The sequence below is a fragment of the Protopterus annectens genome, chromosome 6.part0 (genome assembly GCF_019279795.1).
Source record: "Protopterus annectens isolate FY-2018-M chromosome 6.part0, PAN1.0, whole genome shotgun sequence".
Lineage (NCBI taxonomy): Eukaryota > Metazoa > Chordata > Ceratodontiformes > Protopteridae > Protopterus > Protopterus annectens.
Genome location: NC_056737.1, coordinates 220,084,950 through 220,112,201, shown reverse-complemented (window position 1 = coordinate 220,112,201; position 27,252 = coordinate 220,084,950). Strand labels below are relative to the sequence as shown.

The 27,252-nt window shown below is 41.1% G+C and overlaps 2 protein-coding genes across 2 annotated transcripts in view; both read left to right on the top strand.

The window, feature by feature from the left end:
- The window catches only part of LOC122804074 (mediator of RNA polymerase II transcription subunit 6-like), a 56,824-nt gene extending 43,449 nt beyond the window's left edge, over positions 1 to 13,375 (top strand). The window contains exons 3-4 of the mRNA XM_044073736.1: positions 10,616 to 10,707; positions 13,212 to 13,375. Of these exons, the coding sequence (XP_043929671.1) occupies positions 10,616 to 10,707; positions 13,212 to 13,375 (256 nt within the window). The remainder of the gene's footprint in view (positions 1 to 10,615; positions 10,708 to 13,211) is intronic.
- The window catches only part of MAP3K9 (mitogen-activated protein kinase kinase kinase 9), a 1,255,777-nt gene that overhangs the window by 1,129,088 nt on the left and 99,437 nt on the right, over positions 1 to 27,252 (top strand). The gene's annotated exons all lie outside the window — the stretch shown is intronic.

The window sequence follows — 27,252 nt, the reverse complement described above, 5'->3', positions numbered from 1 at the left end:
GGCATCATTTGCAGACAGCAGTGATGTAGCCCTCTTGTCCCAAAACTGGATTGTTTCCAATTGATGATCCAGAGGGAAGCAGAATGTAAGAAAATACCATTGCTGTTGGGTCTTGATGCAGAGAAAGCATTTGACAGAGTAAGCTGGGACTTTGAGCATGACAATGGAAACATTTGCATTTCTTGAAAAAATTATAAGGTTAAATTAAGAGGGTATATGAGGGATTGGAGGCGAAAATTAAAGTGGGTGGCGTTCTCTCTGATAATTTCTTCTTGAGTAGGGGATCCAGGCAGAGGTGTCCTCATTCCCCTTTGTTGCTTGCATTATATTTAGAACCATTGGCAAAGAAAATAATATACTCAGAAATTCAAGGATGTAATTGGTATGATAGTCAAGAAAAGCTGGCTCTATTTGCAGATATTATTTTATACCTGACAAAACCAGAAAGAGACATTACAGTGTTGTGGAACATTTTGAGACAGTTTCAAATCTTTTTGGGATACAAATTTAATGAAGTTAAAACAAAGGATATGTGTGAATAGACTAAAAAGATACCATAAACTCTCAGTTAACCGGAATTCAAGCAACCGGCAAAAAGAAAAAAATCGAAGAAATAAAGTACAATTTTAATGTGTTGCACTTTGTCCCCCCCCCTCCCCCCGCAGAAACATACTTTGTTTTTTAAGAGTTTAGAGTTTTATAAAGGAAGATGGGAATTAATTCCCTTTCTCCCCAACCTGAGAACAAGTCAAACCAAACAAGTAGTATAATATACAGTATTAGTCAGGCCTGTTTTTTAATAGTAACTCTCAGGCAACTAGAAACTTCAGTTATCCAGCATCTACCAATCCCCATGGGTGCTGGTTAACTGAGAGTTTATTGTAATACAAAAACTGAGAAAAAGGCAGCTTTGTGATATGGATAGTAAGATACAAGCAGTTAAAATGTTTTTAGCCCCATTAGTCTTGTACATTGGTTGATAAAAATATGCCTGACCTGAGAAGTTGTGGATAGCCATTAATAAGGAGCTGAAGGGCTTCTATATGGGAGGGGAAGACAGCAAGAGTCAAGTGGGATAAGCTGATTCTTCCAGTAGAACAGAGCATATTGGATTATCCAATTTGAAGAGGTATTTCTGAGTTACACAGCTAAGGCTGCTGTACATAACACAAGAAGAAAATTATAATTCAAAGTGGAAAGAGATGATGATGAAACAGAGGGGGAAGCTCAAAAAATGGAGACTGGGATTTTGGATGCAGGCCTTTAAGGAGAATAACAATAATCATACAGAATATTATATTTATAAAGCAGCAGATTGGTATGACGAGGGAGATGATTTTTCTGAGCTTTGATACAGAATTGGAATTGCCTAGACATAGTAAGGCCTTGCTGTGTGTAATTATGGTGACTGCCAAAAACAGAATTACTAGAAAATGGAAATCAAAATGTAAACCAACTATGCTAGTAATAGTGACTATAGTTTGTTTGTGTCTTTCGGCTTTTCCTGGTTAGGGGTCGCCACAGCGGAACTCCGGTCCTGGAGATAAAACAACTGAAATGGAGATCTTTAGAGAAGGGTAGGAGCAAACTACGTAGGAAAATGGGAATTGTGGGAACAATACATACAGGGGTGGAATGAGGTTTGAAAGAAGGCATGACTTAAATGAACTATGTAATGTTTGACTGAAAATGATTGGGTAGATTATAAGTGATGCATAATGTTTGCAACTTGGGAGTGTGTCAGTATGGTTTATGATGATAAATGCACACCAATCTGCCCACCCAGCATCTCAGACAGTGCAGCCCTCAGGAAATACTCATGTCCGCCAACTCATTGCACTCCAAGAAAATAATTTCCCAATTATCTCTCTCTTCCCCATCACAATCAGAGGTATTTGCTGAATACCTGGGCAGAAATTCTCTGGAGTCTACTTGGGGTATAAAAATATCCATGTAAAAACTCTTCCAAGCAAAAATCCTAAAGCTCCTAGATTTTGTTGTGTATTTGGGAGACATACATATATCCTCCCATTGTTTCTTTGTGAAATGATTATCCAGTCTTTGTTCCCAATCCTTTCTAACCTTTTCTGATTGATTCTTACAGTTATAACACAATATTTTATATGATCTACTAAATTATTATTTTTTATTAAGGCAGCTGCTGTTCTACATTCTACCAAAAAGTCTACCAGTGCTGATCTTTCATTTAGGACCTCCCTATTTTTTTCTCTTTACCTATACTCTGACATCAATCACCGATAGGGAAGGCATTCTCTAACCTGCACTCCAAATAAATTCTTAGCGTCTTTCCAATCTATCATCTTTTCCTCTCTAGTTGCTCCCAACACCTTTGCCAGTTTTCTCCAATAAATTCCAGTCCCCTCTTGCCTACTGTCTATATCCCTAATTACAGTCATCCCTATCAGCAGAATCTCCTTTATCTATTCCCATATTGTTTGCCAGCACCTCTTTGAGGCTCCTCAGGGCTCTTCATGTCAAGCTTCCCCACACCCACATCATCACTTTAGGGACTGCTGCATCTTTTGCCCTCTTGTCTTGCTGTTTGTCAGTCGCCTCCAGAACCCCCACCCTGGAAGCAATGAGTGGAAAGCCTCTTACTTTAACCTGTCAGCTTTTGTCACCACTGGTGTCTGTCACTCGGTTCTAGGTTTACTCCCCTGAAAGGTACCAGTCATCTTCCTACCACAGATTCTTGCTGCTGCCAAAATTTTCAGCTTTTAAGGGTCAGTTCAGGCCAAATCCCTGATTATCTTTGTTATACAGGAGAGGTTATTTCGGTTGTGGGATACAAACAGAAAAACTTGGCTAGATGTTTCCCTGGTCACCCTCGCTATACATTTGGATTTCTTGGGTTTGGTCAGCTGCTGTATTGTTCACTTGACCCAACTTGGCATCCATTTTGACTTGTATATCCAGAACATACAGCATCATGTCTGATGGTGCAGCACTACAGTGTCCTTTATTAACCTGTTGCCAAAGGTTCTTTGGTATAAAGTAGACGTGAGCATCTTTGAGTTCAAACATGGTGCTTATTACGGGCAATCTGACTGTAGCCCAGAGGTCCAAAAGAAAGTGAAAGTCACCATTTTTTTAAATTTAATAATTTTTAATGTTCATCTGTTTATGCTGCTGCTGTCTGCCATGTTTCTGATGTATGTAAGTGCTTTAGAAGTTAACATTAGCTTTTATTTTATATTCAGACCATCTCAAAGCTCTTGTTGAACTTTGAGAGCACTCTTACATGTAGCTTGTGTAGCGTCATTAAGATGAAGGTGGAAGAATAACTTGGGCAAAACTGAGTCTTACTTTGGAAACCCAAACCACACGATTCATTCTATTTTACATTATCCCTTCCACAGATCCATTTGTGCATATGGATACCAGCATACACTGGCAGAGTACATATTGTGGTAAATAATTTCTATTCTGAACTGTCCCTTTCATTGCACTGCAGTTTGATCTCTCTGGTAATGACAAAACAGAATATGTCGTCCTACTCTGGGTTCTACTTTCCATTTCTAGTACTACTGCTGCACAATTTGGTCTCTTCAGTATATTTCGTCACTAAGCAGCTATTTAACATTTTGCTTAGTGACATGATTTTGTTGACTATTTCAGCTGATTAGAGGATTCACCTTTGTCACTTCTTTTTGGGAGCCCAGACACTAAGAAACCAGCTTTTTCATACCAGGCTGAGTTTAATTACTGAACTTGATTGTTGCATTTGTCATGGACTAGTGGAATCTAGTCTAGTCATCTGCTTCATCGCATGTCAGTAGTTTTGGGGGGATTACTGTTGTAGCTATTCTGTGATAACATTACACCAATGACCTACAAGTCTTCTCTACTCTACTTGTAGTCACAGGAATTTCTGGTTGTTGTCAACTATGTAAGAAATATTAGATGTGAAGTTGTTAAATCTCGCCGTTTATTCTCACTGATGGGTTTGGAGCCGATCCTTGGCTCTGACACGGCTGATAGCAAAGCTCAAGGTTTGCCAGTAGCTTGAGACCAAGTCCCATATCCCACAATGCACTGCTGGAATTACCTCAGATCTAGTTTGCCGCGGCAAGAGAGGTCTCAGTGATCCAGTTAGCTCGGACCATTTTGACAAATCACAAGTTAAAAAAAACTCTTTTTCAAGTCTTTTGGGTGATTGTTAGTGTTCAGTGTGTTTCTAGTTTAAAATAATATAGTTAAGTAGGTTAGTTTTTGTAGAGATCTACCCGGTGTGTAGTTTTTGTTTTCTTGGTATTAGGCCCTTTCTTGGCCCTATTTAGTCTTACCATGTTTAATTGTTGTTAGTTTTCTTAGTGTGGGCTTAGTTAGCCCTGTGTTTAGCCTTTACAGGTATTTTTTGTGCTGTTCTGTTAAAAGAATGTCGGATGAGAGAGAGAAATCTCACCCCAAATCGGGGTTTAAAAAGTGTCCAGATTGTGGACAGAAAATGTCCGTTACGGACGGACATGTCCAATGTATCTGTTGTCTGGGGGCTAAACACCTCCAAGACTCCTGCAGTATATGCCATTCCTTTTCATCTAGGGTTCTCTTAGAAAGGAAGAGAAAACTAATAGGGAGTTACTGCAGCATTGTGTTGGGTAGCCAGGAAAGTGCCAGCACTTCGTCAAAATCTTCAAAGTCTTCTGATTCCAAACAGACCAAGAGGGCTAAGAGATCAGAGGGTACAGGGTCATCGGCTCCACAGCTCTCTGAACAGAGTGTCCCTTTGGTTCGGAGCCAGCTCCCAGTCTTGGAGCCGGTCTCCGAGGTCCCCTCATCTCCTCTGCTCCAGTCAGCACCTTCTGTGCATTCCTCTAAGTCTTCGGTCAGCCTCTCTGATTTGGATATCGATCGGCTAGTGCAGAAGCTTTTAAGGGCACCAGGACTTGCTAAATTGTTGTCGGCACCGACCACTTCGTCAGAGCCAAAGACCATTGAACCGTATTTGACTACTCCTTCGAGCTGTACTGGACCCTCGGAGTCGAAGGAGCCGGAACCGATGATTGTCGAACACTTGGAACCAACACCTGCATCGGTGTTATCGGTTCCATCTACTCGGACGTCCTCTGCGCCGACCAAGGACACTAGGAGCTGACGCTCTCCTGTCGCGTCCGGGGAGAATAGTTGGACCTATATGTCGGTGCCGAAGCTTTCTTTCGGGGCTTCGGCTCGGATGAGCTCGGCTCCTACCTCAGGCTTGGAGCCTATGGTTTCGGTGCAGGAGGATCAGATGGTCCGTTTGGGTCAGTCTACCTCTTCTCGTCGGAGGATTGGCGCTTTCGACGCCATGAGGAGAGTCATGTCTCCTAAGACATCGTCGGCATCTGTTCTGCCTTCCCTGTCCCCTCAAGTTCTGCCTTCCCTGTCCCCTCAAGTTCCTGTGTCCGCCTCTTCATCTACCGGCCCCCCTGTGAAGTGTAGAGACCCTGAGCCTCAAGTACCCTCACAGGGCGTCCCCTGCTCTTCCGAGACCTCCCCAGATCCCCCCACTGAGGAGGTACCCAGGAAGAGATTGTGCAAGAGGAGGCACTTGGACTCCCCACAGGAGTCTTTGACATCTGACACTGACCTGGATGAGTCTGAAGGGTCCCCTCGATCCCCCTCTGAGGATATCTCCTTTGCAGAGATATTAGAAATCTTGAATCAGAGGGGCGGTTGGCAGTCCAAAACCCCTACTGAGGACGAGTCCGTGCTCTTAAAGGCTTTTGGGTCTCAACCTTCCACTTCTTGGGTGTCTCCGCCTTACAATGAACTCATGGACCTGATCTCTCGTAAGGTGTGGGAGTCGCCGGAGGCCATGGAACCTGTCCCCCGGAAGCCAAACAAGTTTATCTCTGCCCCAGTGGACAAAGCCTTTTTGACCAAGGGAGTGCCTGTTGATGCCATTGTGGTAGCTGCAGCCACCAAAAAAAAAGTGTCTGAAACATCCGCATCTATCCATCCTCCTAATAGAGAGTCTAGGATCATGGATAGATATAGGAAACCCATGTTTAGTTAAGCGACCTTTTCTCTTCGATCGCTAAACTATTTAACCCATTTCACAAGACTCCAAAGAGATCTCCTGAAAGAGCTAGGAGATACTCTTCAGGGTACAGTAACTGCAGGGGTGGCCGACAGAGTCAACAAACAGCTTGCTACCCTAAATTCGGTTGTGAACTCGTCCATGCGTGTCATATCATATGCAGCTGATGGTTCTAGTAGAGCCGCTGGTTCAGGCATTGCTCTGCGGAGATGAGCCTGGATGCGTCTCTGTTCCTTTGCGGAGCCCTTTAAGTCTTCCTTTATTATTACCCCGTTTGATGGCTCATCACTGTTTGGGCCTAAAGTAAAGGAAACATTAACCAGGTGTGAGCAGGAAGGCAAGACCCTATCTGCCGTTGGAGTCCATTTTTCTACCCCTACTCGGCCCTATCCCAAGGGCCCTAAGGGCAGAAAAATGTGGTTCTGGAAAGCACAGGGAACCTTCCAGGACACGTGGAGAAAAACCCCCTCTAGAGGCAGAGGAGGGGGTTATAATGGAAGACGCCGCATGCGTGGCAGTGGGGGTCCGCTGCAACAGGGCGACAGAGGACAGTTCTTTGGTCAGCCCTACCAGCGCCCCTGAAGGGAAGCCCAGCTGTCCGGCTCTGGAGGCAGCCGGGGGTCGCTTATCTTTGTACCCAGAAGCCTGGCTAAACATAATGTCAGATACTTGGGTACAAAGCATCATTTCCAGAGGATATTTCATACCGTTCTCTACCCCTCCCACTCCTGTATACAGAATCCCAGATGTTCCATCCAGTCTCAGGGAACAAGCAATCATAGAGGTCCACAAATTGCTAGAAAAAGAGTCATCCAACCAGTCCCAGCAGACCAAGTTGGATTCAGAACTTATTCAAGATTCTTTTTGGTACCAAAGAAAACAGGGGACTGGAGACCTATCTTGGACCTCAGCAGACTCCATCAGTTCGTAAAGAAAGAGAAGTTCTGAATGGTCACACTTCAGTCCATTCTTCCTTTCCTAGGGAAAGGTGATTGGATGTGCTCCATAGATCTCAAGGATGCGTACTTATCACATAAAGATGAATAGACGCTCCAGGGATCACCTGCGTTTCTGGCTGGGAGCCAATCATTACCAGTTTCGAGCCCTGCCCTTTGTCTCACTACAGCCCCCAGAGTGTTCACGAAATGCATGGCAATGGTAATGGCTCACCTGAGGCATCTAGGATTCCAGGTGTTTTCATACCTAGACGATTGGCTCCTCACCGCTACCACCAGGCATCAATTGACTCAGGCAACACAATACACTCTGACACTCTGTCATCAGTTAGGCATTACAGTCAGCTTCGAAAAGTCTGCCTTATCGCCATCGCAGCATACTGTTTTTATAGGAGCAGTGTTAGATACCTCAACCACCACTCTACGTCTTCCAATCGAAAGAGTCTCACTTCTCCGCCAACACATCAACTCACTGGTGTCAAAGAACACAGCTACAGCAGCAGAGGTCTTGAAGGTGCTAGGTTTGATGGTAGCTGCAATCCTGGCCGTACCACTCGCAAGGATGCATATGCGAATCCTTCAATGGCTCCTCTTTGCTCAGTGGTCTTACCAGAAACAGCCGATGCACCACGTAATTCTCATCACAGATACCTGCAAGAGAGACCTTCGGTGGTGGTTGACGTCTCTTCATGTCACAATCGGAAGGCCCTTTGTCCCCCCCCAGTAGCCACTGTGACCATGGACGCTTCCCTGATAGGGTGGGGGGGGGGGCATTTTCAGGGAAAGACTGCCCAAGGCACATGGACGGATCAAGAGTCACATCTGCATATCAATGTTCTGGAGTTGAGAGCGGTACTTCTGGCATTGCAGTACTTTCAGGACTCTCTTCATCTAGGAACTATTGCAATTCAGACGGACAACATGTCAGTAGTCTGGTACTTGAACAAGCAAGGTGGAACCAAGTCTTACTCCCTTTGTCAAGAAGCCCTCAGGGCAGTGCACATCCTGGGAAAATCCAACGTGATAGCAGACAAGCTAAGCAGGGTGATATTGCTCCCTCACGAGTGGTCTCTCAACCAACAGGTTGCAGAGTTGATTTTCTACAAATGGGGCCAGCCCTGCTGCGACCTCTTTGCCAGCCACATCCATTCAAAATGCAGAAGCTACTTTGCCCTAATACCACCTCCGGGACATCTCCCGAGAGATGCAGTCATAAACAATTGGCCCCCGGGTCTCCTTTATGCATTCCCACCCTTTCCATTGATACCCAGATTTTTACAGAAAGCAAAATCGCTGGGAAGGACTGTTATCCTCAAAGCCCCCTACTGGCCTCGACAGATTTGATTCCCGTTTCTCCACCATCACCTATTGGAAGATTCATGGATCCTGGACCCAGTTCTTGACCTTCTGACGCACCCGTCAGAGGATCTCCATCCTTCCCAGCAGTCCCTGAAATGGACTGCTTGGCTAATCCACTTCCCCTAATTGCCAGGCTTCATTCAATTTCAGAAGATACAAGACAAATTCTCTTGTCTTCTCACAAGCCATCCACCAGGAAATTATACTGCAGTAAGTGGAAAAGGTTCTCAATTTGGGCCAACACACAGAAAATTTACCCTTTCCGAGCGCCGCTATCGTTCATTTTAGAATTTTTGACAAAGATTTTTAAGGAAGGGGCAGCAGCTGCTACAGTTCGAGTTCAGTTAGCTGCCATCTCAGATTTCCACCTTTGGTTTGATGGCTCGAACGTTATGGGCCATAAGTTGTCTAAAACTTTTCCTAAAGGTGTTCTTCACATGAGACCTCCTGTCAAAATTCCTTATTCTCCCTGGAATTTGAACTTTATGCTGTCTCAAATTATTCTCCCGCCTTTTGAACCAGCATCTTCTTGTGATCTCAAATATTTGTCCTGGAAAACTTGTTTTTCTAGTGGCCATTACTTCTGCCCACAGAGTGTCAGAACTTCAAGCATTATCTGTCAGACCACCTTACATGATTTTCCATGCTGATAAGAGTATCTCTCAGAACAAACCCCTCATTTTTACCTAAAGTCTGTTCTGAGTTAAATATCAATCAGGTCATTGAGCTGCCAGTCTTTTTCCCCAACCACTCTAACAAATTGGAATACAAGCTGCACAAACTTGATGTACACAGACAGCTCAGATTTTATCTTGACAGAACTAAGGATATTAGAAAATCAGATCAACTTTTTGTATACTTTTCAAAAGCCAGAAAAGGTAAAACAACTTTATCTAAATGGTTATCAGATTGTATATCCTGTTTATGCGAATGCTAGCATGCCATTGACACACAAACCTAAGGTTCATTCTACCAGAGCCGTTTCTACATCTTCTGCCTTTCAAGCTAAATTGCCCCTTGACAATATTTGTGCTGCAGCCACGTGGTCTAAGCCTCATACCTTTATCACACATTACAAAGTAGATAAGGCTTCCAGGGACAGGTCTTCCTTTGGTTCCACAGTAATGAAAAACGTACTTCCAAAAACTATGTAAGAAATATTAGTTGTGTGTCTATTGGAGCAACACCATCTTCAGAGGTTTTGGAGTGGCCATAGTGTGTGCATGCTCGTGTGCATTGTTTGTGTATGTGGAGAGAAGTAAGAGTTAAAATAAAAAGGTGGTGGTTATAGAGTGATAACACAGAAGTCCTTTCCTTTTCTATTGATCGTTCACTGCTGGCAACAGAATGTGAATTGTGAATAGATTTTTAAAAATATATTTATTATCTAAAAGTAAAGTCTAGCAGCATTATTTTATGCATTGTTTTTCTGTGTTGAATGTAGTAAAAAACGCAGTGGTCATTGATGAATTTTATCAAACATATTCTGCAGATCATTTATTTTCTGTGTCACATTGCAAGTCTGTGCCCTAAATAATGGAACACCACAAAACCAGACCTCCTCAAAGTTTTATTTCTTGAGATTGACTCTTACTGTTTGCTCTTTGTCAGTCCACCCACTGGTATAAAAAACAAGACATTTGCCTGTGTTGTTGAATCTAGATTAGCTAGTTTGTTAGGGTGCTGGAGTGCTGATTACATTTGGGAATTAATCGGCCATTATGATGTCGCCTTCCTCAGTGGGTAGAAGGGGGAGTTGTATGCTCTGGAATCCTCTGATGTAGGCTGGCGGGTGATATTGTTATGCCTGCAGACTCCTTAGTTTCATACGGGGGAATAGGGTGAAGTAGACACCTTTCTGTCACATGCATGAGGCATCACTGTACCCTCCTTCCCTGAAGATGGTTCACTTAAATCCAAGTCCTGTTTTCCTGGCATTAATTAAAATAATTGCTCTATAGTAACTCCCTCATCCCTCCAAAAAAGGTGTGCTGTGTACTTTGGAGAAGTGCAGTAAAGAATGATAAAATATATGTTCTTAGACTGGAGATGTATTTGAAAAACATCAAGGTTTAGAGCGGATTTTTGTAAACCTCAAGCCACTTCAGTCTGTGTCAGAAACATTCGGAGATTGTTTCATTTCAGAATTTTTAAAATCAGTATGTGATGCTAAACATTTCTTGCATTTCTCATCTGTAGAAAAAGTAAGTGGTATACATAATAGGTTTATAATCTGTTCTAACTTCTTTTGTTTCAGTCAGATGGTCGGAGTGGAGTATATCCTGCTGCACACCCAAGATCCTATACTCTACATTATTAGAAAACAGCAGCGGCAGTCACCGACACAGGGTATAACATTTCTCTCAGTATTTCTTTCAGATTGATTTTCTTGGTCTTTTTTGTAAGTAGGATTTAATGCACTCCTTAATCTAGTATTGTATTTGGATTGAACTGCAATAGGTTTTGCAGAGCTGTACATTTGCATCTTCTTGTCCCCTATTGTAGAAAGACTAAAACTGATGCCATAATGTTTTCACTTTGTTCCTTTTGTATTGACGTGGGACAGAGACTGCCACTCTTAAGTGTTCAGATAATGAATGACTGATAATCTTTGGGCAGAAATCCTGTCAACTTAGAACCAGGCAGCAGATTTTGTTTGTCAGCAGCCGATTTTCTGTCATTTGCCCAAAAGCTTGCATCTAAAATTTTCAGAGTAACCAAATTGCTACTCAGAAGTTGTTTTATTAGAAAGAAAACCATGGCATTGTTTATCTGGGAGTAGAGTAACTGGTCTGAAGGAGGGAAAGCAAGAATATGATTTTTCATTAAGTGGTCTCTACTCACATCTGACCTCTCAATCAGTTGGGGACAAATTTCAGCAGAATCAGGGACAAGCCAAGAAGAAATCAGGGACAATCAGGGACACTTAAAATATTGGTGCTATTAACTTGAAACATTGACAGAATCAGAGCATATGAATTAATACACATTTTCTGAAGTAAAAGAAGTCAACAACTCTTAATTATTGTCATTATTCATCAAGTGTAATTCACCACCTTTTCTCCAAAAGTCACTAGTTTTAAGAGGGATTGAGAGGGACAGAGCTAAAATTTGAGTCAAAATCAGGGATGCCCCTGAAAATCAGGGACAGTTGAGAGGTATGTCACACATTTCTGACCTATCGAAGGAGTCGTGGCATAAGTTGAGATCCTGTGTATCAACGATTACATATAGTATGTAAAGATCTAGCAGTACTGAACAGTAATATGTTGTATGTATGTTCCAGTGCAAGCTGTCTTAATTTAAGCTATTTACACAAGATGTATGTCTGTCTGTATTCATGCTTACCTTACTGTGTCCATGTTACACAGATTTGTGTTTCACTGTAGCCTTTTCATTATGGAAGTCAAAAGTTTGGAACATTCTGTTGTCAGCATTTTAAATCCTGTCTTTCAGATTATTTTATTTTTATTTATTGACTTGGTAACTAGTTTCAACAGGCTGATTGTAGGACCCCTTTCAGCTATGATCTGAGCACAAAGGCAGTTGTACAGCAACAAGTGGAATTTAATGTTTACACTTGGTGTGTTACAGGCACTGTTGACTTACCAGTGTGTTCATATTCATTCAATTATAATTTACATTGTGCAGCAGGACGTTAATCTCTTGTGTATTCATTTAAGAGAAGTCTACATTGTGCTGTAGACATTTGTTCCAATTGCAGCGTCACTAGTACATTTAACAGAAAAGTTATACATCGACTCATGTATATAAAGTTAACAGAAAAAATGCAAATTCTATATGCATGTTTAAAAGTTTTGATTTAGCCATACAGTATAGTTGGCATATTTAGTTTATGGGCATTTAAAAGTAGTACATTATATGCTTTGTGTAATTATAGCAGTGTAACTATTGTCTTTAAAACATGAGCATGAGTGGGTCTTTTTGAAATGTTTCCCTAAATCTGGAGTATTCTGTAAGGTGACTTGCCTTTTGGACAGCTGATTCCAGTTGGCAAAAGCAGTTTTGGCTTAGCTGCTTTTTCTTACTGCTTTCATGAACTGGGATTTTTGGGTTGTTTATTTGGTGTCTCTCATTTTGGAGGTCATAGAAGAGAGAGTGTTTAGTTTGTTTTGTGTAGACGTAAAGTACTTGTTGCAGATTAAATGTTTGGAACAAGAGAAGAGTAGCCCAGACTTTCATCAGAAGTCAGTATGCTTTGCTGAGTGTAAAGCAGGTGACGTTCATTACCAGGAGACAGATGGATGAAGCTTCATACTTCTTTTCAGTTTGTTTATGTAAAGGAGTTTAGAGCAATAAAAGGAAAGGCATGTTGATGTCAGAAGATTGGATCTTTTTTTGTCATTTGCTTTGTCTTTATGGTAAGGTGCTTGTACAAGGTTTTCTTGTAACAACACTAAGCACTTACATAAATCATTAATTGCTCATAATTTAGTACAAGGCAAAAAAAACACCGCAGGACAACACTTATTATTCAGCTCACTGATCTTTCAGTTTACTGTGACATGTTTACTGCATAATTTACACTGTAATCTTATTTCTAAATGTCCATCACAAATTAAATGTCTTTATGTGCATTTTCTTATGGAATCCCAGTCATAGCTTAAATGGTATTTAAGGTCCAGTCTACCTACGTTAAGTAAATTAAAATAGGGCCTATATATCAGACTATACTAAAGTAAGTACTTTTCATTTGCCATCCTGCATTAATGACACTTGAAACAATGACATCCACTGTAGAATGGATGATGTGTGAAGACGGACTTAATTTGGAAATGTAATGTTGTATATGTGAAGCTCTTCTGACTGACTTTCTTCAAATATCATTTTAGTTGTTCCACTGGCAGATTATTACATAATTGCTGGAGTGGTTTATCAAGCACCTGACCTGGGATCAGTCATAAACTCCAGAGTGGTAAGTTTGATTCATTATTTACCTGTTTGTTGTCTAGCTTCCTGTGCCAAGCCAAGAGTTGTTTGTTTGGTATATTCCTGAGACCATCCTACGAGTTAAAGGATTTCTGGTCACAGTTGCACTTTCTGTTCAAAAGTCCACAAACTGAATGAGCCACTCATTTTACATTGAGGTTGTGAAATCCTTTGGCCTTCATTGGTAGCTATCTCATTACTGAGAAATATGTTGTATAAAATTGTAACAGTGTAGCTACTGTATATCTGATATAGAACTTTAAGATGTGGGGGATAGGGATGTACCCACCTCTTTCTGGTTGTTTCACTCACTCTACTTTATTGATGTACCTCAATGTCCATATAGAAACTACCTGTTGGCAGTAATACCAGTCACGGTGTATTGCACTTAGGAATTCAGGATGTATGAGGAGCAAGATGGTATAGAAGCTGTAAGCCTGAAGCTTTAGGAGGTTTACTTTATTTTATTTATTTTATTGTATTTTATTTTACATTTGTTGACCGGGCTAGTCCAACTTGGATATATGTCCATTTTCAGTGGAGGCCCGGGGAGAAAAGCTCCACACTTAGAATCACAAAAACATAGGTACATTGTCAAGTTTTGGCAAATTATAATAGTACATTACATTTTAGCTTATGAGTAAGGAAAAAAACATTCCAAGCTACATAACAATAATGGATATACATACAACAAAATAACACGGTAAGTGAAATCGAGGACTATTGAACTTTAAAAAAGGTTACACACATTAATGTTAGTAAAAGAATAATTAGTTTGTGTGAGTGTGAAGATTAGTGACTGGAGACAAGGGAGGTAGCTAGTCTGGGTTTGCACAGGGGCATAGCCAGTGCAATTTAAGGTATGGTTTGAGTTTGGATTTAAATAGGGTAATTGAAGGTAAGGAGCTTAGATCAGTAGGGAGGGATCTGTAGGGATGAGTAGGGATCCCTACTTTCCCTTGGAATGTATCACTAATGATGCATGCAGAGACTTGTTTTGCACCACTGTACATTTTATTTATGTACTTGCTGAAGTCCATTGGTTCCTCAAACAAACAACATTTCTGCAGAATGTGTGATGTGTACTTAAAGTAGAATTGGTGATTTTTGTGGAAACACAGTCAGCAAGTAGTACTGAAAATGAAGTGGTCTTCAGAGAGCATTGACAGATTAGGACTGATTGACCTCTAGAATTACAGCAGTTCCATGTGTGCAGTCATAAGTAATGGTAATAAGTACCATTTGGTTTGTAAGGTATAAAGAAAAGAAAACAAACATGAACTTGAGCTTGTCTGGGGCTTTGCTTATGGAAAAATAACAGAAGATTGCAAGCACATTTTCATGTAGGGATAAATATACCACTTTTATTGTTATGATTTTAATTGAGTACATTTAAAGCATCTGTCCTTCAAAGCAGCAACGCTCAACAGCTCTTCACTGAACCTCCTGGTTAATGACAAGGGGCTCCGTTGAACCTGAAAAGAAAATTATTGATCTTTTGAGAGCTTATGACTGACTACAGGAGTCCTTAACTTTACATGCAGGGCACATTTGCTGTCTGAAGAATTCCACCACTTACAAGTAGTGTGAAGGTCAATTCTGGAGATGAGCAGCTGTATATATGGATAGATAAGGCTTTTGTGTGTTGTAGATGGCAATACATGGTCTTTCATACAGGGCACCATTTATGTGGGGGACAGGGGGATGAAATTGTAGCCTCACCACTCTAAAATGAGGTACTAGATGTATATTCTGAATGCTTAAGATGTTTGTCTTGTTTAATTTAATGAGCATTTAAATTAAATCAATAAATTCAATTAAATTAAATTGCATACTCTGGTTAATGCATGTTAAATTGTGTGGAAAAACAGTAAATGTATTAAATGTTTCCTGCATTTTTTCCATAATGGGAATCATTATTTGTTGTGATCTGTTGCACCAAAAATCATTGGTTTCTGTGTAATTTGTGCATGAAAGTGTTAAGAGCAAGTAAAGTAGTTAGACTTAAGTAATTGCTGTATTAAGAACACAAGCTATTGATTGTATTGAATAACTGATACTATGATGTAGGAAAAGCTGCCTCTTGTGCTTACATTACAGAGTAAATACTTTGACATATTTTGCTTATGGGGCTTTCAGGTATGATTTTACCCAACAGGTGTGCATGGTTGTGTAGCAGCATATCATTGCATCGTGAACCCCTTGTGTGGCACATTTGTATCCTCACAACTTGAGAGCTTGGGACGTTATGTTCTGTGATGACCATTTGCTTATTAAACCAAATGTATCTAGCCATAGCGGTTGTGTGCAATTCCATTCCATAGTTGTCTTCCTATCTGGTTTGCTGATTTTATTTATTTATTTTTTCTACTATTTTTATATCTTTGGGGTGTGCAGAATTTTCATCTTTTCTTCTCTACTTGTAGAGATTTATAAGTAATAAATCCCAAAAACTGGTAGCACTTCTACTTCATTTTGGTTGGGGGGGTGTAAAATTATTTTAACAGTATGAGATGTAGTATCTAGTAATAGTGTTGTAATTAAAGTAAGTGTTGCATTGTAAAAGCATTAAGGTATTAACTTTTAAGTATTTTTTATTTGCTCTTTAGATGTTGCTTGGGATTGGCAGCTAAGGTTTGTGGAATGCTGTGCTTTATGACCTGCCGCAGATGCACATGCTGCAGTGTGGCGTTACTAATGAATGTCTGTGCTGCTTAGGTGCAGTTTCATTCTTCTTGCAAGGGCATGGTTTTGTGAGATTTTCAGATGTGAAGTGGTGATAATATAGTAAGAGAGACTTGAGAGAGGTCTTGTATGTTGGTAATTTCAAAGTTACTGTGCATTACAATACTGTATTATCACACCAAGCTGTTAAAGGAAGTATATTGACACTGCTTGAGGGTTAACTGTTTTAGTAAGCTGTATTAATAGGTTTTTTGAACTGGAAAAAATTGTTGATGCTTAATATTATTTAAGATGAATTGTTTAAGGACATGTTCAAGGAGATATGCCACCGGGCCTGGTTGTGCTCCAGTTTTTGAAGTTTGTTTATTTTCATTTTGTTACCTGGTAAAAATCCAGTTAGACAGTACTGTTCTGTGTAGACCTAGAAACAGTGAGTGAGTATATGTCTTCACTGAAGTTAAAGGTCACTGGTAGAAACTTACACCAACTGTCTTTTGCACCTTGGTGGTTTATCAAGATGTAACCCATACTTTAGAGTGTGGTAATGCATTTATCAAGAAATGCAAGCAAAATATTAAGTATAATAATTAAAAATGTTAATAAAGGGCCAGATTCCCAAAACAGTTGCTCTCAATGCAAGTCTGCCCTGATTCCGAAAGACCTGCTTTCAGTGCTGTTTGACTTTGGTGTAAGGCCTGTCTGTAAACAGGCTTTCTCCAGGGGAACAGATTCCAGAACACCTGCTCTGTGTTATTGACCACTTCAACAGCAAGCCTTTTGGAATAGGGTCGACAGTGTTTGTATAAAGGCATTAAAATGGGGGTTCACTCTGTATCATGAATGGGCAGAGGTGGTATAACCTTTTTACCCAGCTTCTCAATGTCCTGTTTCATCCTACAAAATATTCTTCTGGCACAGTTTGTTTTTTTTAATGATGAAGTAGGAAAGAAACTATATTTCTCTCAAAATTATGCTGCTTGGGTTTGTTTGCAAGACTGATAGTAGAGCATTTGAAGTCTTTTTCTTGTGAAGGTATTTAGCAGATGTAGGAAAGATAAGGGCCACCAAGAGCTCTGTACTCACTGACCTCTGTTAAAATCCACTTAGATGTATGCACAATGAATACGAAATATTTCTACAACGTATGTGGATAAATTAATTAAAATAGAGGAAGTGCTGCCACAGCAACAAACTGACCTTACAGATCAACAAGCTATGTCAGTGGTCCATATGGATCCATTTCAGGAATTGCAGATAAATACCCAGAACCTTAAACTTGAAAACAGATGACCTGGAAAACGGAGCCAGGAGTAATAATTTATTCATAATAGGTCTATCAGAAGGCGTTGGGTCTGATAATCTTTGTTGAGGAGCTGGGACTATTATTAAATACCAAAATGGCATAATTGAAGGAGCTCACCAGATTCACCATAAGAATAGGAATTTATCTAGGCATTGTAGAGAGCAGGAAACTGTTCTGAAAATCACAAGAGATCAGGGAAATACATCGAGGCCTGCTGCATGTGTGAAAATCAACTGAGACTACAGCATATCATTATACGCAATATAAAAACAAATTATACCATTTTTACATGGCTTTTGTGATTTGGGCGATAAGGCTAATCTCTGATTTCCAGCAATACTTCATGCTAGCAAAGGGTACTACGCAATCGTATGTCTTCACCCCTCGGGATGATGATGATGACTTTGGCTAATTCTAAACTATCTTATGCTGAAATCACCTAAAGTATTTCTAATTGTACACTGAGGGCAGGAAAGAGAACAGAGAGAGATAAGCCTCACAATTGCATGTGTGGGAAATCCAGGCTGCAGACTCGCTCATGGATCAGAACAACTTTGAGTGTTTGGCCCACCTACTACTAATTAAGGGACGGACTCCTGAGGGCATGATGTTTTCTTTTCCTGAAATATCTGTGGAAGAAATCTGTGAAATGGAATAATCATGGGAGGAGCACATCAAGTGCTTGAGAGCTTGAATGTTCCTTCAAGTGCTCCTTCTTCTCAGCTGTCTGTAGAGGGTATGTAACTGTAGTTTCTGTGCCTAGAGATAGTTCTACAAGAGTCTTGTTTTACATTTAATGGACACTAATGCTAGAGGTAGTGTACGTGATCAGACTAGCTGGCAAATAGTTACACTAGAAGACCAAAACCAGTCCCAGGAAAGTGAAGCTTGTTAACAAAACGCAACAAAATGTGGCACCAGAAACACTTGGAATTCCTCAGAGAATGAAATCCACACACTAGAATAGTCAGTTTAGTGATTTTTTTTGTTTGTAATGTTAATTAAGACTTTTTCAGAAATAAAATACTAAGTTATTTCAAAACATGTAAACCATTTATCTCCACCCTCTATCTTTCTTTACCCTTCATGTAATTTAAGTAGACATTTAATATTGAGGATGTCATTCGAATGGGTGATGGGTAGGATTTAGTTTTAATTGCTACGTTTAATTTTCTTTTTTAATAAACTGTTAGTGTATCCCCCTCTAACACTTTCATTAACGTGGACCAGTACTGTAAAAATGAATTTCTTATAATTTTTAATTTAAAGTGCATTTACAAAGAACACTGGTATTATCCTTATTCTTAGTAGAGTTTATATTTTTTATTCTCATGGTTAATTTTTAACAGCTTTACCAATGTAAAAAGCACTGTAGCCTGTATATGTCCCTATATAAACCCCTTTCTCTTATTTAAAATGACATTTTCCTATACATGAGAGTTTTTAGGATACACCAGTAATAGTATTACCGGTATCAAACCTGCATGCTTTGCAAAAGCCACATTTATACATATCAGTATTTGTATCTTTCTCACATGTTTTTGGATTACATTGTTTTTCCAAAATATCTTTTAGATTTTCACTTTTCTCATAAATAGAAAATTAGTTCTTTATCTATAATTTTTGCGTAAGTCAGTATTCCCTTCACTTATAGACCAATATTGCCCCAAATGAGAATAACTAGGATCATACCATTGATAATTTGAGGGGACCCACACATGCAGTAAAGCATTTATGAGCTGCGTCTTTCCATTACTAGTAGAGGGGATAGATTTTCTGTTTCCTTTACATGGATCTAAGTTCTGCTTGAAAATGAAAAGTGATGAACTTTGTTTTTTGTGGATGGGGGAGTCTGTTCCACAGCAGCGGTCTTCCCTGGGAAATCTCTCTCACTCCAAACCATTTTGTCGATGTTGCAGAAGAGGTTTAAATCCTTAGACTGAGTATTTCTTATGCAGTTTGACTTGCTGAAGTGCAATAAATTAAGCCGTAACAGAACAGAGGATTATGGTCTGCTTGCCATTCGTAACCTGCTTATGCGTGCGAGACATGGATGCAGATATTTGCCTCGAGTGAGAATTCAGTAGGTGACTCTTGGCATCCATGTTGAGAACATATCATTTAAGGTTATTATCAACTGATAATAATTGTTTATAGTGCTTTATCTGGTCCATGTGCTAGTAAAAAAAAAAAAAAAAAAAAAAGTGAGAGAAAAATGCTAAGTGTTTTCTCAACTTTCAAAGCTGTAAAGCACTCAGTCACATAATGGGTGCTGTCAGAAAGGCACTGTAAAACACATGTCCCCTTATGTTTACACTCACCTACACCTCCAGACTGTCCACAATTTCACAGAATGTCCAGACTTTTGCTTAATTTGGTTTGTTCCTCATAAAGTCAGTGGGTTTCAGGCAATTCATGGAGAACTTAAGTCACTGAATAATGACATCATTGTTGAGTTTGAGTTCCTATTTATCCGAGAAAATACAGGCAAACAGAGATCCTATTGTTCTAGTAATTTTAGTTTGTGAGAGGAAGGGACACCTTATTGTTGTGACAGCAGGCAGAACCAAAGCTTTATTCTGCCGCTGTCGTTTACTGATCAGTATTGGCAGATTTGACTGCCTATTATGAGATCTGACCTTATTAACCTAAGCAGAGGGTGCTTAGCATTACTTAAGGTCAGGTCTGTCACCCCTGTAGTGCTTAACTGGTTTGACACTTTCCAAATATCAGAGTATAATCACTGCTCTCCATGCGCTACATTAAAGTAAGTACTTCCTATTTAAGTAAAGGGCAACATTTCCCACTCCTTAATTTTAATCTTATCCATAATTTCCCTTATAAAATCTATTTTGTAAACAATAAAGTTTCAAGTTCTATAAGGTCTGTATTAAATTTATGTACGTGCTGAAAGCAAAATGTGCAGTTTTATGGTTCTGGTCTGTTAATCATTTTGTTCAATTGGTGGTGGTACACAAGAGTACAGTTTATTGCATATAACTGAATACTTGCATTCTTTTGTGCTTAAAGTTTTTGGTTTTGGTTGACAAATCAGCTGAAGCTGTTAATTATAGCAGGGTATTGCACATTAGAGAGAGACATGTGACTTATTAAAATTTTAATATCTGCCAAGACATTCTGTTTGCTTCCTGGGATGTCAAGGGTATCTGTTCTTTTAAAGGCCTTGCCATAATCAGTACTTTGGAAAAACTCAAAGTGCAAGTAGCATTCCTACAAAAGTTTAAGATAATAAAGCTGGTTTAGCTATTTCAAGCAAAAGACGAGTTGGAATGTTAATTCCACAAAGCTAGGGGCAGTGGTTAGGTCTAAGGGAACCCCCCCCAAACTATTTAAGGGCATTAACACTGTCACACAGCAAAAACATGAAATGTCCCTTGACCTCTCATTCTCTTCTCTCACCTGGTTCAGACACTACTTGCTTGATATGTAAGAGTCCATTAAATGGCTTTTCACCCTATCCCCTTTCTTGCCAGTTGCCGCAGGTGTACTCCAATGCTTTACTTTCAGTCCCTGCTGTTTAATATATCCACCATCAGTTTCTGTACTTCTTCCCAGCAAGCCGGTCTCATACAATACGTTGATAATGCTCCCATTTGCTCCTCTAATAGCCCAGACCATCTTCAACAAGTAACACAAGAAGCCTTTAGTTCCATATTTTATTTATTTATTTATTTATTTTAATTTTTATCCTTTATTAACCTAGTTAGTCCCACTAGACTACTAGCTTCTTTTCAGGGGAGACCCAAGTTGTACTTGTACTACTTAGGGGAAAATTGACCAGGGCATCTGGGAAAGTCCCCTACTCTTTGGAGCTGCTAGATGGCTCTGGAGGGCTTCTACAGTAGTAAGGAGGAGACCTAAGGAAAGTAGCAGCACAGAGAAGAGAAAAGCTGTGGAGAGTTTGGAGGTAGAAAGTGAAAATATGGAGAAAAGTGTTTAGTGGTCTCCTTGGAGAAAAGAAGTGAGTCTGTGGAAGTTGTACAGATAATAGAACTGGCATCAGGAGGGCTTGCCGATGATCATGTTAAACTAATTAAGCAGAATAATCCAGGAGACAGGTGTTCACGTTACACTGCTGCAGTCATTACACTTGGGCTATCCTGCTGTCAGGTGGTTCCCCAGTCGGCCTGAGTTCCAAAGTCTTGGTCCGCCGCGTGGTGCCCGAAGCAGAAGCAGTTCGCAAGTGCTGGTCGGCTGACTCCTGAGATTTTCATTCCAAATCCAGAACCGAAGTCTTCTACAAAGCTAAGTACCCCGTTGGGGAAACTTTTTCTTGCCTCAGACCGATGTCAGTAAAAGTTAATAACTGTATTTCTTGTGGGAAGCAAATACCTCATAAGGATTTCCACTCCTATTGTATTCCATGCCTAGGCCCAGATCATGACGTCACTGGTTGTCGGTTTTGTGCTAGGTTTAACAAGCACACTATTAAACGTCTGTTTGATTTTGCCCGACATTATTTTGGCAGAAAATTCAATTACACCATGCCGTCGGAACTTCCGACGACCGGATTACATAAAAAGCGCAAAGACAAGGACAGGCATCCGAGGCCCAAAACTAACAACGAGGCCTCTTCTAGGCCGGTCGCCGGTTCTCCGGTTTTCAGCGAGGCACCTACGCAGCCCCTGACGACCGCATCCACAGAACCGCAGACTGCCTCCGACTCCCACGTGGAGCTGGCTGGGCCTTCAGACGCTGTATGTTTTCAGCCTACCAAAACTAACCCTTCTGAGGGAACCGAAGTAGCTGAGCAATCCACAGCTTCAGAGGGTATCTTCAGACCTACCCAGTTAACCATTAAACTGTCTGCTAAGTCTAAGGCCCCATTAAAAACAAAGAAACAGATACAGCATTCTCCAGGACAGGCGTCCATGCCTAAGAAACAAATGCTCAAAATGGCCGAAGACCTAATCACCCTGATCAGGGGGTCCCAGCCCCCTCCTGATAAAAGGCCCAGACAGGATGCAGATTATGAATCTTCCGATCAGGTGTCCATTTCTTCAGATTCATCCTCAAACCTAGGATATTCCTTACCCCCTTATGAGGATTCGGATGCTGAGGAATCAATTCCATCAGCCTCTACGCCTGAGGACTACTCCTTTGGGGAGGCCTTACATACCATGAGGGAGCATTTCCATTGGGAAGGCCAGGATTACTCAGAATCCAAGAAAAGGCTCAGAGACTTCCTTTTATTGCCTCAACACTGACCCCTTGCTATTCCGCCAGTGTTAAATATTGTGGATGATGTGTACACTGAATCCAGCTTAAACCCTGACTCCTTACCTCCAGCCCCAGTTAAACCTGATCGATATTACAGAGTTCCTGACTCTCACAAATTTCTGTATAAAAGTCCTGTTGCTGACCCTGAAACTACTTCTCGGGGACCCAAAGGGATTAAGGCCTCATCAGCAAAAAACCCAGTTCCCTCTGACAGAGATTCCAGAGCATTAGGCAGATGGGGAAAGAAAGTATATACGTCTGCAGCTTTAGCAATGATGGCCTTAAATTGCTAGTTTCACATGCTAAAATATCAGCAATTTTTGATGTCTCAGTTGAAACAAAAGATGCTTCCAGATTCAGACCCTCCTAATTTTAAAGAAATGCAGGATTTATTGCATGCAGCTGAACAAGTGGGAAAACATACTTTGCAATGTGGGTTTGATTCCTTAGAGGCCTCCTGTAGAGCAGCAGTTACAGGCTCTGTCATTAGAAGGCATGCTTGTTTAAAAGAACATACGTTACCAGATCATGTTAAGGCAAAATTATTGGATGCACGGGATGTATTGTTTGGAGTTAAGGTAGAGGAGGTATTAAAGAAAATGAAGGATAAGGCAAAATCCATGCAAATGGTGAAGGATTTCTTACAGGTTCAGCCTCCTTGTTTTAGCAGAAATTGGCCAACAAAGAATTGGTCCTTTCCAGTCACACAGACCTCAAAGAAGCAGATATAGACGTCCAAGAGGTAGAGGTCAAGCACAAGGTCCTTACAGGCCTCGACAATGGGGTACACCAGGCCAGAAAGAAGGAGAAGACAGGCCACAACCTTATAAAAAGCAGCCTAAATGACTTCCCACTACAGCTGCCAAACAGTTCTCTCTTGGCAGCCCCCTTAGGAGGAAAACTGGCACTTTTCTATCACAATTGGCATTGCATCACCAAAGTCAAATGGGTTCCCAACATTGTATCTCAAGGTTACAGGTTCCAATTTCACACTTTGCCAAGGTTAAAAGTAATGCCAAATCTGCCACCAAATCAATGGGCAGAGGCTCAAAAACAAATTACAGCACTCATGGACATGAGAACTATTCAAAAGGTACCACCACAGGAGCAAGGACAAGGATTTTATTCAAGACTCTTTCTGGTTCCCAGAAAGGACAAAGCCTGGAGACCCATTCTGGATCTTTCTTCTCTAAACACTTGCCTGGATGTTCCAAAATTCAAAATGTTGACACTACAGCAGCTTCTTCCCATGCTGGGCAAGAAAGCTTGGCTTGTGACTTTGGACCTCAAGGAGGCATACCTGCATGTCCCTATCAGACAAAAGTGCAGAAGTTACCTCAAATTTCTAGTTGGTTCAATGCACTATCAATTTTCTGCACTGCCCATTGGCTTATCTACTGCGCCCAGGGTCTTCACAAAGTGCCTGGCACCAGTAATTGCATTTTGCAGGCAAAAAGGAATTCAAATTTATCCATACCTGGACGACTGCCTGATTCAAGCAGAGAGCAAGGACATTCTTCTAAAGCATCTGGCGTTCGTAAAAACGTTATTAAGTTGCCTGGGGAACACAGTAAACGAAGTGCTCTCACAACAGGTAATATTCCCGGGTGCCAGCTTGAACATAACGGCCCAGATGGCTTATCTCACGCCAGACAAGCAAGGACAACTGACTCAATACTTTCATTTGATGGCAACAAAGACTGAACTCCCTGCAAGAAAAATTCTGCAGGCCTTGGGCTACATGGCATCTTGCATACTACTAATTCCATATGCCAGACTGCATATGAGGAAACTACAATGGTACCTACAGAGTGTATGGTCTCAACACTGTCAAAGTTTGGAAACAGTTATACCACTAATTCCTTGCCTTCAACAGGAGTTTCGATGGTGGGCTCAAGCTTGTCACCTCAACAAGGGACAGCCTTTTACTCAACCCACAGCCAGGCAAACACTGACAACAGATGCATCGGATTACGCCTGGGGAGCACACATGGCAGGAAAATGTGTTCAGGGCGAGTGGCCCACAGAGCAAAGGCATCTTCACATCAATCAAAAAGAGATGCTAGCTGTACAAAATGCAATTATAGCTTTCAAGGACCTGCTGCATCCAGGACTACTACTAAAGACAAGCAACACCACAGTTATGTGGTACATAAACAAGCAAGGGGGCACGCACTCCTACCCCCTCTGCAGACAAGCCATGACCTTGTGGAATGCAGCTCTAGACTGTCAAGTTTATCTGCAAGCACAATTCCTGCCAGGAGAGACAAACACACTGGCAGACGACCTAAGCAGAAACATCATGGATCCCCATGAATGGGAATTGAATACACAAGTATTCAGAATAACACAAAAATGGTGGAGCCTGGACATAGATCTGTTTGCATCCCCAATGAACTGCCAGCTACAGAAATTCTGCACAAGGAGTTAACCATCCACAAGCATGGAAAGTGGATGCCCTCTCATTCAGCTGGAAAAACTTGCAAGTATACGCTTTCTCTCCTTTACCTCTCCTTCCAAAGGTACTCATAAAAGCCAGGCAAGAAGAGCCAAAGATGATCCTGATTGCACCAGACTGACCACGCCGGCACTGGTACCCAATCTTAAAGAACTTGGCACAAGAACCACCCTGGATTTTGCCTCAAATCCCACATTATCTGACACAGCACAACAATCAGATACTTCACAGCCAGCTAAAGACCTTAAACCTAGCTGCAAGGAAAATTCCTTAGTCAAGCAAGCAATGCCTCTCTCCAAAGCTGTTATGGATGTCATTCTGGAGGCCAGAAAGCCTAGCACCAGGAAAGTTTACACTGATAAATGGAAGAGATTCTGTGCCTGGAACCAGGTGCACAGCCTTGACCCTCTTGTCCCAAACATTCCTCAGATACTTCAATATTTCACTGAGATGCTGGACAAGGGCCTCTCCTTCTCCTCAATCAAGATCCACGCCTCAGCCATTTCTGCTCATTACAACACGGATCCCCCAATTTTTACTAATCCTTTGCTCAAACAGTACCTCAGAGGGGCTAAAAACATAAGACCGCCCTGTAGAGCACCTACCTCAACCTGGGACCTCAACTTTGTTTTGGAAAAATTAACTTTACCTCCTTTTGAGCCAGCTAACACAACAGAATTAAAATGCATCTCTTGGAAAACTGCTCTGCTACTGGCAATAACATCAGCACGAAGAGTATGAGTTACAGGCACTAATGTCAGTGGAACCTTTCCTCATTTTCCACCAGGACAGGGTGTCTTTAAGAACTAACCCTATGTTTATGCCAAAGGTGGTATCAAGTGTGGCTCTAAACCAAACTATTCATTTGCCAACTTTCTATCCAAAACCACAGAACAAAGGGGAGAGACTACTACATTCTTTGGACATTCACAGGCAGTTACGCTTCTTCTTGGGCAAAACCAAAGCTTTCAGAAAATCTGAGCAATTATTGGTAGCATATGCTGCAGGAGCACAGGGAAAAGCCATTTCAAAACAGACTATCTCAAAATGGATAGGACATTGTATACGTTTCTGCTATACTCACCATGGGAAACCTGTACCTAGCAGCATTAGATCTCACTCCACCAGGGCAAGAGCCACTTCAACTGCCTACCTCAGAGGAGTACCTACCAAGGATATTTTGGAAGCAGCAACATGGAGTTCTGTGCATACCTTCACCAAGCATTACCATTTGCCTTTATACTCCAAATCCAGAGCTGGCTTCACCACTGCTGTGCTGCAGGGCCTTATAGCCAATCCTAATGCCTTATAGAACCAGGCTCTCTACTTCAGCTTTGGGATTCCACCCAAGTATAATGACTGCAGCAGTGTAACACAGTGAACATAGTACAGTTTTGTACCTACCATAAATGTAGATGTTCGAGTGTAAACACTGCTGCAGTCCAGGTTACCCTCCCTCCTTCCCCTCTTACTTGCTGGTACGTACCTATGCCTTCTACCCTTTACTACCTATGGGGAGTATTTGCTGGTAACTGAAAGTTGTTGTTTGCTTTCCTTATGTATGTTTTATTAGCAATTTGAATTGCCTACCTATTTGAGGGCACCTGACATCTGGGGCAAGAAAAACTGAAGAAAATGGCGTCGGCTGCATCTTATATACCCCTGTCACACTGACGTCAGGGAGGAGGAGACGGCACCCGACGCCAGACCAAGACTTTGGAACTCAGGCCAACTGGGGAACCGCCTGACGGCAGGATAACCCAAGTGTAATGACTGCAGCAGTGTTTACACTCGAACATCTACATTTATGGTAGGTACAAAACTGTACTTTCTGCTGTTTCATGCAGTGAAATGGCTGATGACTCTTTTGGAAGTGCTGGGGATGTGGAAAAGGAGCCAGGTGAATTGGCAGCAGAGAACGCTGCACTAAAAACGTATGCAGAAGTGACAGAAAGTAAAAGAGGAAAGAGGCAACAAACCGAGTTTTGCTGAAGCAGATAATGGAGTAGCTAAAACATACAGCAGTGACAGCAAGCAAGAAAGGAGAGCAGAAACAAATTGTAAATAAAACGGTTTTAAAGAAGAGAAAACCAGCTGTGAGGATAAGAAAAAAAAAAACTCTAATAGATATGTATGGAACAATTTGGTAACTCTTCTGGGTTATAAAGCTCAAGAAATTTGGTCTTTTATACATATTGGGACATAGAATTTTTGTGACTTAAAACCTTGATAAATGTCATCCTTTTTACTACACAGT